Source organism: Trichosurus vulpecula, chromosome 2 (assembly GCF_011100635.1).
Source record: "Trichosurus vulpecula isolate mTriVul1 chromosome 2, mTriVul1.pri, whole genome shotgun sequence".
Classification (NCBI taxonomy): domain Eukaryota; kingdom Metazoa; phylum Chordata; class Mammalia; order Diprotodontia; family Phalangeridae; genus Trichosurus; species Trichosurus vulpecula.
Window position 1 is genome coordinate 9,612,210 of NC_050574.1, and position 11,999 is coordinate 9,624,208.

General features: G+C 56.6%; 1 protein-coding gene and 1 pseudogene across 1 annotated transcript; both read right to left on the reverse strand.

The window, feature by feature from the left end:
• Positions 1 to 440: 440 nt before the first annotated feature.
• On the reverse strand, positions 441 to 5,885 carry LOC118837527 (annotated as a pseudogene).
• Positions 5,886 to 8,837: 2,952 nt separating this feature from the next.
• Positions 8,838 to 11,664, reverse strand: LOC118837526 (natural cytotoxicity triggering receptor 1-like). The gene is made up of 5 exons (XM_036744463.1): positions 11,395 to 11,664; positions 11,254 to 11,280; positions 10,218 to 10,511; positions 9,148 to 9,441; positions 8,838 to 9,040 (listed from the first exon to the last, which is right to left on the reverse strand). Exons 1-5 carry the CDS (start codon positions 11,426 to 11,428, stop codon positions 8,955 to 8,957), a joined length of 735 nt encoding a protein of 244 aa, XP_036600358.1. The 5' UTR covers positions 11,429 to 11,664; the 3' UTR covers positions 8,838 to 8,954.
• Between the last annotated feature and the right edge of the window lie 335 nt (positions 11,665 to 11,999).

An 11,999-nucleotide genomic window follows, 5' to 3' on the forward strand; every position in this document is an offset into this window, starting at 1 on the left:
TTGTTGGTATATTTCAAACTAGAGAATGGTTTTCCATGTGGACATCAAATGCCCTAGGAGTCTGTTGTATATAACTTTGCAGTTCATGGATAAGCCATGAGTGTGGAACTGAGTCAAAGGCTTTGCAATAATCTTTAAAGAAATAAAAAATCTTGAAGCTCTTGTGTGCTTTGCTTAAGTTTTCCCCTATGTCTTCTCCCCATACCCTTCTGTCTCCAGTAAGGAGCCTTTTATCTAGTAAGGCTCCCTCCTTCCCCTGACTTAAACACAGAGGCCACACAGCACATGCAGTCAGCTCTTTATTCTTGGTTTCACATAGGGTTATCCCAACCCGGACTTGGGAGGGAGGGATCTTGAAACTCTCATCCTGTCTTCCTCCAGCTACTCAGATTTGGGTTTCCTGCTTCAACTCTGCCCATTCTGGTTGTGCCAGGACTAGGTCAGCAAGACTGCCAGGGCAACCAAGGCCAGGACCACATGGATAAGATGAATTGTGGTACAATACCCAGGACAGAGACCCACTGTGGGAAGAGAGGGAAAGAGGCTGTGGAGGACCAGAGGCTAAGGCCCCCATCCTGCCCAGAATCCTCCAGTACAGGAAGCAAATTCCCAGCCAGCTCTCCATTCCCTGGGGGCTACTCACCACAGCTGAGCACCAGGATGTCACTGGCCGCTGACCACAGATGAGGTTCACTGCTCATGTAGCCGTAGCATCTGTAATTCCCATTCATTTCCTGTGTTTTGTTGTGGAGAGAGATGATAGCCTCATTCTTTCTGATGCTCAGAGGCTTAATGATCTCGAATCCATCTTCTGGACTGCCGTGGTACAAGACGAATTTGTCCAAGCCCACGCTGGAGTTACAGCCAAAGGTGACAGTCTTGCCCAGGGGCACCGAGGGGCCGGGAGTTGCCCACAGGAAGGGTTTTTCATAGAGGTCTGTAAGAGGAAAACCTGGAAATCAAAGAGAGCTGATCTCCTCCCTTCCTGGCTCCCTACTTCTGGGCTATGAGAGGGAGAGGGCCAGCTGAAGGTCTGTCCTCTCCTCCTCCTGGAACCAAGGGGTGCAGCCATGGACTGGAAGACCTACTTTCCTCATCACTTCCAACTTTGTCCCTGTCTCCTAAGGGCACAGTTGAGGGTCGCTACCTCCCTTAAGACCCTCAGATTGACTTTGAAAGGGCTTGAGGCCAGTTCTGTGAAGAAGAAGAGGAGGAAGAAGAGGGTATAGGCAGGGGAATGAAAGCCTGGAGAAAGAATTGTCACAGTGCCATTTGCTGTGTGATCTTGGCCAGTCCTGCCCCATCTGAAACTCTATTACTTCCTCTACAAAGTGAGACGATTGGATGAGAATATCTCCAAGGCCTCTTCCCGATCCAGTAGTCCATAATTCTGTAGCTTGGGGGCCATGTCAGTGACAAGGATGAAGCAGCCCAGGAAAGAGTGTTGTGGCGTGGGGGGTGATGAGATAATTGCCCCTCAGGAGGCCCATGGGGGAAGACGCTGCTTAAACCACTTGGGGCTCTCGGACGAGGGGCCACAATTACCTATGTGCTGGTGCAAGTGTGTTTGCCAGCCACTAGAAACTTCAAGCAGAGGAGGCCTCAGTGTTGCTTATCTTCACACCACACAACATATCCAGACAAGGGTGATCAGAAGGTTGGCAAGGTGATGGGGAAAAATAACTTCTTTGTATGAGAAAGTGAGTTCATAGCTTCATAGGGCTCAGAGTTGAGAGGGAACTTAGCTATGATTTGGGCCACACTTCTCAGTTTAGAGATGGAGAAACTGAGTCTCAGAAGGGATTTGCCCAAAGTCACATGGCCAATAGTAATGTTAGTTTTAAGAATGATGACAACTTGCTGTTTTGAATTTAAAACACATTGCCAGCAAGATGTATGTAATTGATAGGAAACATGGCCTGTTTCAGGAAGAAGGGTTAAACCCAGTATGGTTTTACTGAGCTTTAAATCTCCTAAACTGAATTAAATGGGATTTCCAAATTAAAGGAGAGCCAACACTTCTTGCCAATCACTCATGTACTTGAATGAAATGAGGCTGTTTGGCTGCTCTAGAAAGCCCTTCCAAAAGCTTCTTGGATCTTGGACAATCTCTCTCCACTGACCTCAAATTTGGATTTGGATTCAATGTGTGCCAAAAAAGGAGTGAGATCACTGGTTCAGAGCTTGAGTCTAGAGTTCTCGTGGAATCATTGACCTCAGCCCCCTTCTTGGGAGAGATCCACTGAGTGTGAAGATGTCAAGGAGAAGGCTGGGACTGAATGTACACAGATCTACTGGCATCCTGAAGTCAAAGCTGAGTGGCAAGAGCCCTAAACCACACCAATCTTGCTGAATATTTTCAGACCTGGAAAATGGATAATGGTAACAAAACCCTGGGCCCAACAACCTAAAGCAGTGATAGGAAGTTTTGTGCTTCCTCACAAAAAAGGAGGGAAGAGGATAGACATTCTTAAAATACATGACAAACAGGTCAAAACCTTATAGAACTCCTTTTGGGAATAAGCAGACATTAATTCACCCAGCATTAATCACAGCTGATAACAGGTACCTGTTCGATGTATTATTGAATGTAACCAAAAGTGACTCACTTCTGGGTGGAGTCTGAAATGACTGAGACCCAACATCGGAATCAAAAGGCCCTCTATGGGTAACATCCTTGTGAATACACCCAGCGATATGTTGGCACAGAAGCACTGAACAAATGGTTGAGTTGTGCGGATTTATTGTTGTAAATGGAAGGGTTAATGCAGGGGTGTGCTGGGGCCGGCTTGTACTGGCTAGACTTAAGAAATGGATAGAGAAATGGGAATAAGGGAGATTAACCTTTAAAAGTGCATCCTGTGTTTTTGGAAGAGCTGGTTGTTAAACGTTTACCAGCATGCCATTGGGTTTTTGATGGTGATTTAAAGGATTGGGTGATTGCCACCAGAAACTACAGAAGGAATACCTTTAAGAAGTCTGGGCTTGGTGATCAATGTAGATCAACAAGGAAATAGGAAGGACTGTGGAGCCCATCCCTACAGGATGCAAAGAGTGACTCCCTACCAGATTCCTAGTAAGGAATGATATGATCAGGTGGCTAGAAGAATCCACCCAAAGCTTGCTATCTTTCATGGACTGACAGATGACGCTGAATCTCACAATACCCTGGACTTCTCCTCCAATGGAATGAACCTAGAAACGAATCTTTACCCCAGGCTAACTGCCGGGACAGATGGCTGATCCATAGGGTTTCTGGAGATGCTGCCGTGGTGAATGCCTGCGATTTCTAAGCTACACCAAATGAAAGGCTTTTGAGGTCAGAATGGTGAGGAAGCAAGAAGGCAGGCCAGCATCCCTGTCATCTCACCAGCAGCTGGAGGCGATGTGCTCTGAAGATGTTTTCCCTCGAGTCTAGAGAGGATGTGCTTACATCCTTGCAGGGACAGTGCCATGAACAGAAAGGAAGAGCAGCAGGGCTTGTCCCAGGAGGGAAGAAAGAAACAAACCCTCCAGTGGCTGCCTCTCACCTTCAGCATCACCTGCTGTTTGGCTTTTAAAGCCCATCACAACCTACCCCCAACCTACCTTGAGAGAGAGGGAGGGAGGGAGGGAGGGTGAGGGGAAAGGGAGAGGGAGAGAGAGAGAGAGAGAGAGAGAGAGAGAGAGAGAGAGAGAGAGAGAGAGGGAGGGAGGGAGTACAGAAGGGAAGGAGAGAGGGAGGGGGAAGGAGGAGAGAGAGGGAGAGAGGCGGGGGAAGGGAGGGAGAGAGGGAGTGGGGACGGGAGGGAGAGAAGGAGGGGGGGAGAGAGAGGGGGAGAGAGAGAGAGAGAAAAAGAGAGAGAGACAGAGAGAGAGAGAGACAGAGAGAGAGAGAGAGACAAAGAAAGAGAGAGAGAGAGAGACAAAGAAAGAGAGCGAGTGAGAGAGCGAGCATGGCACACCCCAGCATAGATCTGGACAAGTGAAGAGCCCTTCCCCTCACTCCATCCTGTCTCTGGGTCACGCAGGTGGTTTGGTTTCCCAAGCTCCTCCTCTTTGTGTTTGGAGGTCTGGGGGACACATCCCCCAATGCCAATGTCACCTCTGTCCCTTCTTCCACTGGCTGTCCCCACTCTGGATGGCTCTTTCCTGACACCCAGTCCAGGGGTCCCCTAGGTCACCTCTCTCTCCTTCCAAGCTCTTCAGACGCAGCTGTCCTGTCCTCTGGAGTCTTCTCCTTCCCAGGCCATGTCACGGCCTCAGGCCCTCCCTCCCTAGTCTTCTCCTCGGGGTGTTCTCCAGGTGACTGGGATTCTTAACATCAGTGCCTTGAAATGAACCCTGCAGTCGAGGTGGGGTTTGGCTGGGCAGAGAGGATGGTGTGCTCATCCCCTCCTGCGTCCTAGATGCAGTCCTCATTCCCCACCCCCACCAGCAGCCTGCTTGTGGGGGAGGGAGTGGGGGTCTGCCTGCCTCTGGTCTCTCCCTCCCCGTTCAGCCACCGAAGTGGTTTTCCTAAAGCCCAGGCTGGACCATGTCCCCCGCCCCCCATCGACGGCCATTTCCAGTCTTCCCTAGAGACCCCACTCCTCTGGCCTCCTTTTACCAGACGCTCAGACACTGACAACCGGTGACCGCTCTGTGTGTGTTGCGGAACCAGCAAGTCACTGAACCTTGTTTTCCTCAGTTTCCTCGGTGTAAAACAGATCATAGCACCTCCCTCCCAGGGTTGCCGTAAGGCTCCAACAAGAGATCAACCGTTAGCACAGTGCCTGGCACAGAGGAAGCGCTTGATAAATGCTTCTTGATCCATTGACCTTAAGGATCAAGAGAATGAAGGGGGCCACGGGCCAAAATCTCTCTAGGCAGCTGAGAAGGGGGAGCTGAGACCTCGTAGACTTGACCACTCACTGAGATCATCTCCCAGCTGGAATTCCCCTGGAATAACCCATCCTAGTGGGGGTCCAGCCTCCCTTGAGGGCCCCTGACATAGGCATGTGTGGGGGTGGGGAGGGTGTGTGGGGGGGGAGCCGGGGGACCATGGCCCTCCCTTGGCTGGGGAAGGAGGGCTTCTCACCGGTCACCTGCACGTCCAGGGGTTCACTGAGCTTAGACCAGAAGGAGTGGAACAAATAGAGACAGCGGAAGCGGCCAGCCTGCTCCAGGCTGACATTGGGGTAGTGGAACACGGGGGACATGCTCTCCCAGCAGGAGTCCTTGATGGTCAGGGGCCCCTCGACAGCTTCCTTATAGAGACGGTAGCTGAAGGAATCGTACGCCCCCAGACAGCGAAGGATCAGGGTCCTCCCCAGCGGCACCGGGTAGTTGGGCTCCACCTCGAACCTGGGAGCAGGCAGGTCGTCTGCAAGGTAAGTACAGCCCAGAGGTCCAGGGGTCCCCTGCAGCATCCCCCACCCCCTGGGTTCTCGGGCTCCCCTGGTCACAGAAGCCCAGACCCTCCTGCTCCTGCTCCCCTCCCCCTGCCCGGGGGCTGGGGATGGGAGATGGGGCCAGGGAAGGACTCACAGAAGTCTTCCAATGCCTGGACCACATGGAAGCCTGTTAGAAAGTCCCCAGCGATGAGAGGCCGCTCCCCTGGGCCCCGGACCCCCACTCTTCCTGCCCCCTCCCTGGGGGCTGCAGGGGCCTCCCTCAGGCTAGTCCCCCCTTTCTCTTCCTCCAGCCTGGGCTCCCCCCATGCCCTCCAGCTCAGGTGTCCCCTCTGTCTGTCTCCTGCAGCCTGGGCCCCACCTCGCTTCCCCCTTGGGACTTCCCCATCAGGCTCCAGGACCACCCCTCTCGCCTTGCCCCCCCCAGGTCAGACTCCAGACCCTCCTCCTCCCTCTCTGCCCCCAACCCCCAGACTCACTGAGGCAGAGCAGGGCGTGCAGGGAGGGGCCCATGGTCCTGAGCAGGTCCTCCCAGGCAGGCAGGGAGCATGTGGGAGGCACAGCGGGTCCCTCAGGGTGAGGGGGGGAGCAGTTCTGCCATTGGCTCGTCCTCCCCCATGTGACCACTCCTAGGAGAGCTGAGCTGTGGGAAGTGACAGGGGGCCCCAGGCACGGGTTTGAGTCAAATGGTAACAGTAACAACACCAGGCACCTGCCAGTTCTCCAGGCAGGTGGTGCCAGGCTGGAGGCTGTCTCTGGGTCTGCAATGCTGGGGCAGTGAGAGGGCAGGACCACCTGTCCACCTGCTGGAAGGCTTTGGTGGGGATGGCTTGATCCCCTAGGTCAAGCCAAGCAACAAGCATTTATCAAGTACTAACAGTGTGCCAGGCACCGGGAGAGGCAGAAGACAGCCCCTACCCCCCAATGGAGGGGACAACTGGCAAACACCTTGGAGATGATCTTGGAGGGGTCACTAGCCTTGGGGGATGGTGGGATGAGGAGGGAGAGCCTTCTAAGCATGGGGCACCCCAAAGAGAACTCATTTAGTTGGGAGATGGAAAGCAGGGAAGTCAGTGTCACTGGGGGGCAGACCACAGGCTGGCAGTAAGGTGCAGAGAGCCAGATGATCAAGGGCTTTGAACACCAAACTGAGGATTTTCCATTGACATACCTGAGGCAGCTGGGTGGTGCAGTGGTCAGAGTACAGGACCTGGAGTCAGGAAGACCGAAGTTCAAATCCAACCTCTGACACAGGCTGTGGGACCCTGGGCAAATCACCTGACCTCACCCTTTGACCCAGCAATACCGCTTCTGGGGCTGTGTCCCAGAGATCATCAAAATGGGAAAAGAAACCACATGCACAAAAATATTTACAGCAGCTCTCGTGGTGGCCAAGAACTGGAAATCAAGGGGATGACCATCAGTTGGGGAGTGGCTGAACAAGTCGTGGCATATGAAGGTAACGGAATCCTATTGTGCTCTAAGAAGTGAGGAGCAGGTGGACTTCAGAAAAACCTGGATGCTGAGTGAGGGGAGCAGAACCGGGAGACCGCTGGACACAGTAACAACTGCAGTGTGCGAGGGCTGATTCCGATAGGCTTAACCCTTCTGGGCAATGCAAGGACCTAAAGCTTTCCCAAAGCACTCGTGATGGAAAATGCCATCCACATCCGGAGAAAGAACTCTGGAGTGGGAACGCAGAGGGAAGCCGACTGTTGGCTCTTGTGTTTCGTTTTCTTTCTCCTGGTTTCTCCCGTTGGTTATAATTCTTCTACGCAACACGACTAATGTGAAAATGCGTTTAATAGGGATGTATGGGTAGAGCCCATAACAGATTGCATGCCGTCTTGGGGAGGGAGGGGGAGAAAATTTAGAATTCATGGAAGTGAAAGTTGAAAACTGAAAATAAATTAAAAAAAAATCACCTAACTTGTGCCTCAGTTTCCCTATCTGTGAAATGGGCATGCTGATAGCACCTCCCTGGGAGGCCCCGGTTGTGAGGGTCGCTTGAGATAACATCCACATTGTTTTCCAAAGCTCTATGTACTAAGTTAACCGTTACCATTCCATCGGATTCTGGAGGGGACTAGGGACCCAATGGAGCTTACAGGGTCAGACCAATGCTTTAGGAAGCCCAGTCCGACGGCGGAGTGGAGGCCCGACGGCGTGCCTTTTAGGCACACCGACCAAGGTGATGCAGGAGGAAGAAGAGCTTGGGGCAGGCTATCAGGGCACTCTTGGGACACAGGCTCTGTGGGCCTATTTCTACTGCAAAGTGAGAATGTGGGGACCCCCGAGATCTGGCTGGACCCAGGTTCTCCTGCTAAGGACCCTTCTGACTTTGGGACTGTCTCAGCAGCTAGAGGGCACCTCGGCCAGGGTGGAAAGGCTACCCCAAAGGCCATGGTGCAGGCTTTTGTCCCAGTGAAAAGGCAAAAGGGACAAAAATTGGGAGGCGGCTGGCATCATTTGCATCCTTTCAGTGTGGCAAGGATTAGTGAAAATGAGAAGCTGATCCCAGGGGTTTCCCCACCAGGAGCTGTCATCCCGGGCTCTCGTCTCTATCTCCCAATTGACTGACAGAAATAACTATTTCGTTAAAGTTGGGGAGCCCCCAGCTTCTTTTCCTGTCCTCTTTCCTTGTCTAACCTCTCAAAGCTGGGCTTGATGGAAGATCGAATTCACGTTCCCCTTATTGAAGGGATCGCTCCCACAACCGACTACATCAGACTCTAATCTAAAATGACCTCCTTCGGCCCGCTGGATTCCAGCGGTGGGGGATCTTCTCTCTAGGTGTTCTCTGCCCCTCTGTACAGCCCCTCATTACAATAGGTTCACCTATCATTAATTGTTAACCAGAATTGGTTTGCCACCCTCTGGAACACCCACTTCCCACAGGTATATAGGCTGTAAGCCCACAGCCATGAGTGTCTTTGGTCCGAGAGAGAGTCACATGATCATTCCTCTTATTAAAAACTCTCTCTCAAACTTCTTAAACATCACACAATCATGGTATTTGTCTCAAATGGTATTTTCAGTCCTTTGCATCAGATTCTGGGAGTGGTCAGGACGGGCTTGGCAGGCGCCTCCCATCTGGATGGGTGCTCCCCTTCTTGGGCCCAGCTAGTGTGCTGGGCATGGGTGAAGACAGACCCCAGATTGGGGCAGCTGGCAGAAAAAAAGGGGTTGGTGGTATAGGGCAAAGAAAGCCTCAGCTTTCTTTGTGTGATGGCACCCAGAGAAAGAAGGGCCTGTGTTGGAGGCCTGTCCCTGGACCCTGACTGGGCACCTCCTTCCTGGAGCCTGGAATCTCGGTCCCAGACGTTCAGTCCTGACCAGCCCAGGGGAGTTTCAGAGGAGAAACAGCTGGATTCTGGGAAATGAAGGTGCTTTCCCAGAGCTTCTAGGTCTATGAAAGCTCTTTCCCTCTTTCCCAGGTCCTCAACCCAGAACTCACATAGTACATATGGACAATTAGCTTTTTATTTTGCTTTTCAGGGATGAGTGGGGGGAGATCCAAAGGTGGGACCACCTCCAAGCCTTTGGATGCCACTGCCTACACGGCATCCCTTCCGGCCTGGCCTAGGCCAGCAGTTCTCCCAGGGCGGCCGCTGTCAGAGCCACGTGGATGAGATGAGGCCAGGGAGTGAAGAGGAAAGGAGGTGCTCCTGAGAAGGCAAAGAAAAGGTGAATGTGGGGGGGCCCTGGAGCCGGGGGCCAGAACCATTCCCCCCCCCACCATTCCCCTCCCCCCGCCCCAGGCCCTGCCACTCACCAGCAGTGATCGTCACAATGTTACTGATATCTGACCAGTGGTAGGGGCTCTGGGAGCTGTACGCGATGCACAGATACTGGCCCAGCAGGTGTCCGTGCACCTCTCGATAGTAGAACAGACTTTGGCGTACTGAGCTATTCAGGGGCTCAATGAAAGGATTCTTCTCTTCCATGGAACCGTGGTATAAATAGTACTTGTCAAACAAGAGGGTCGAGTTACAGTGGAAGGTCAAGCTCTGGCGAAAGGTGGGTGAGACGGTGGGAGTGACCCAAAGGAAGGGGCTCTCTGGGATATCTGCAGAGAGACCCAGAGGTCAGGGGGTAGGGGCAGGGTAGGCCAGCCAAGGAGCATAGATCCCCTTCTCTTGAGATCACCTCCCTCCACCCGGGCCTGCAGCCCGGGGGAGAAGGTCACAACACCTTGCCCTTCCCCGTTTAGACCTCAAGCTGCCCTTTCTATCCGAGGAGGGGGTGAGGCCCAAATCATCCGGCTTGGGGTGCATGTCCGTGAAGACCCGGGGTCGGGGGCAGAGGAAGGGGTGGGGCGATGGTGGGTAGTCTTCAGGGAGAGGACGCCAGAGGCGTTTGTAGGGTTCCACGCTGTCGGGCAGCATCCCCGGACAGAGCAGAAAAGGCCCAGGGGGTCTCTACCCTGCGCACCCTCCAAAGCCAGGCTGGGGAAGCTGAGACCCAAGGAGACTTACGAGGAAGGGGCTTTTTTACAGATAAGGAGAACCGAGGCTCAGAAAGGGGCACGCCGAAAGCACAGGCTTTGCGAGTCTGGGCATCTGCAGGATGAGCTTCTAGGGGGCTCCTCCTTTCCCATCTCGGTCTCTGAGAGGCCCGGCCCCCTCCCGGGCTGATGTGGGGGGACAGCAGCAGGGGGCACACTGTGGGGAGGGGAGCTGACTTCTGCCCCAAGACCTTGCAGGACGGGGAAGCCATCCCCTCGGCGGCAGGCCCTTCCCCCCAGGCCTCCTCCTCCCGGCTCTGACCAGCGCAGAGGACGCGGGGCTCTCGAGGGCATGGAGGAGGGCTCGCCAGTCCCGCCAAGGCCCTGCCCAGGCTCACCTCTCATGATCAGCGCCACCTTGTTACTCTGGGCCGAGTGGAACCTATTGAACTCGTATATGCAGCTGTAGAGGCCGGCCTGGCGCGAAGTGACGTTCTCCATGATGAACCTGCCCACCCGGCCTTCCCAGATGGATTTCTCCTGCCGAATGATCTCCTTGTTTTGGTCCGAGTAGTACCGCACCAGAAAGTACCTTTGGGAGCCGTAGGCGCCCAAGCAGTCGAACGTCACCAGCCCCAGGACCTTGATTGGGAACTCGGGCTCGATGAAGAGCCGGGGGGGCGGGAGATGCTCTGCAAGGGAGTCCAGCCGGAGCGTGGCCGGGGCTGCCCTGCCGGGCCCCCCCGCGCCTCTGCCCCCGGGGCCCGCAGCGCCTCTGCCCCCGGGCCCCCCGCGCCTCTGCCCCCGGGCCTCCCCGCGCCTCTGCCCTCGGGGCCCCCCGCGCCTCTGCCCCCGGGCCCCCCGCGCCTCTGCCCTCCCGTGACCCGCGCCTCTGCCCCAGGGCCCCCCGCGCCTCTGCCCCAGGGCCCCCCGCGCCTCTGCCCCCGGGCCTCCCCGCGCCTCTGCCCTCGGGGCCCCCCGCGCCTCTGCCCCCGGGCCCCCCGCGCCTCTGCCCTCCCGTGACCCGCGCCTCTGCCCCAGGGCCCCCCGCGCCTCTGCCCCCGGGCCTCCCCGCGCCTCTGCCCCCGGGCCTCCCCGCGCCTCTGCCCTCAGGGCTCCCCGCGCCTCTGCCCTCGGGGCCCCGCGCCTCTGCCCTCCAGTGACCCGCGCCTCTGCCCCCGGGGCCCCCGCGCCTCTGCCCTCGGGCTCCCCGCGCCTCTGCCCCAGGGCCCCCCGCGCCTCTGCCCTCGGGGCCCCCGCGCCTCTGCCCCCGGGCCCCCCGCGCCTCTGCCCCCGGGCCTCCCCGCGCCTCTGCCCTCGGGGCCCCCCGCGCCTCTGCCCTCGGGGCCCCGCGCCTCTGCCCCCGGGCCCCCCGTGCCTCTGCCCCCGGGCCCCCCCCCGCCTCTGCCCCCGGGCCCCCCGCGCGGAACTTACGGGAATCGAGGACAGCCACGCACAGCGCTGCGGGAGAGAAGCCAGCCCGACCTTAGAGCCTGTGGGGGAGCCTAGGGGAGGGCAGCGCAGACCCCCCTCCCCCCACCCCAGGGGGGTATGTGGGGGGCGGGGGTCAGTCACCTTGGCAGAGCAGGAAGAGCAAGCTGAAGCCCATGGTCCTGAATTGGGGTCCCAGGCTCGGCGGGGAACGTGCGGACGGGGCGGAGCCGGAGCTGTTCCGCTGTTGGCCTTTCCCCCCCCACGAGACCCGGCCGGGCCTGAGTTCCAGTGGCGCTCTGCCGTGGTCCCAAAGAGGCGGGAGAACCCTGCAGGGCGGGGCCGCGGCTCCCCTTCCTCCCCCACACCCTGCCGATGTTTGATTACCTCGTGTACAAGCACGTGACCACACACCAGGACAACGACGAAACCGCAGTCAGGTGTTCCAGTCCAGACACCCCGTCCGGGGACACTCCGCTGTCCCGAGGGGCCCCGCAGATAGGCATCTCCTCTCCGGCCGGACCGCCCCTCATGTCCGTCTCCCCTCCTGCGGGGTGCCTGCCACCCTGGGGGGGGGGCAGTGGCTGTTGTGGGGGCTTCTCTGAGTGGAGGAGAGAGCCGGTTCTGCCCGTCGTGTGAATGGGATATAAGACCCCCCCTCCCATTAACGGCCCCCAAGCGAGTGCCCAGTCTTGGACATCTCCATGGCTTGGAGGGAGAGGCGTGGGCAGCGAGGGAAGAGAGCCGAG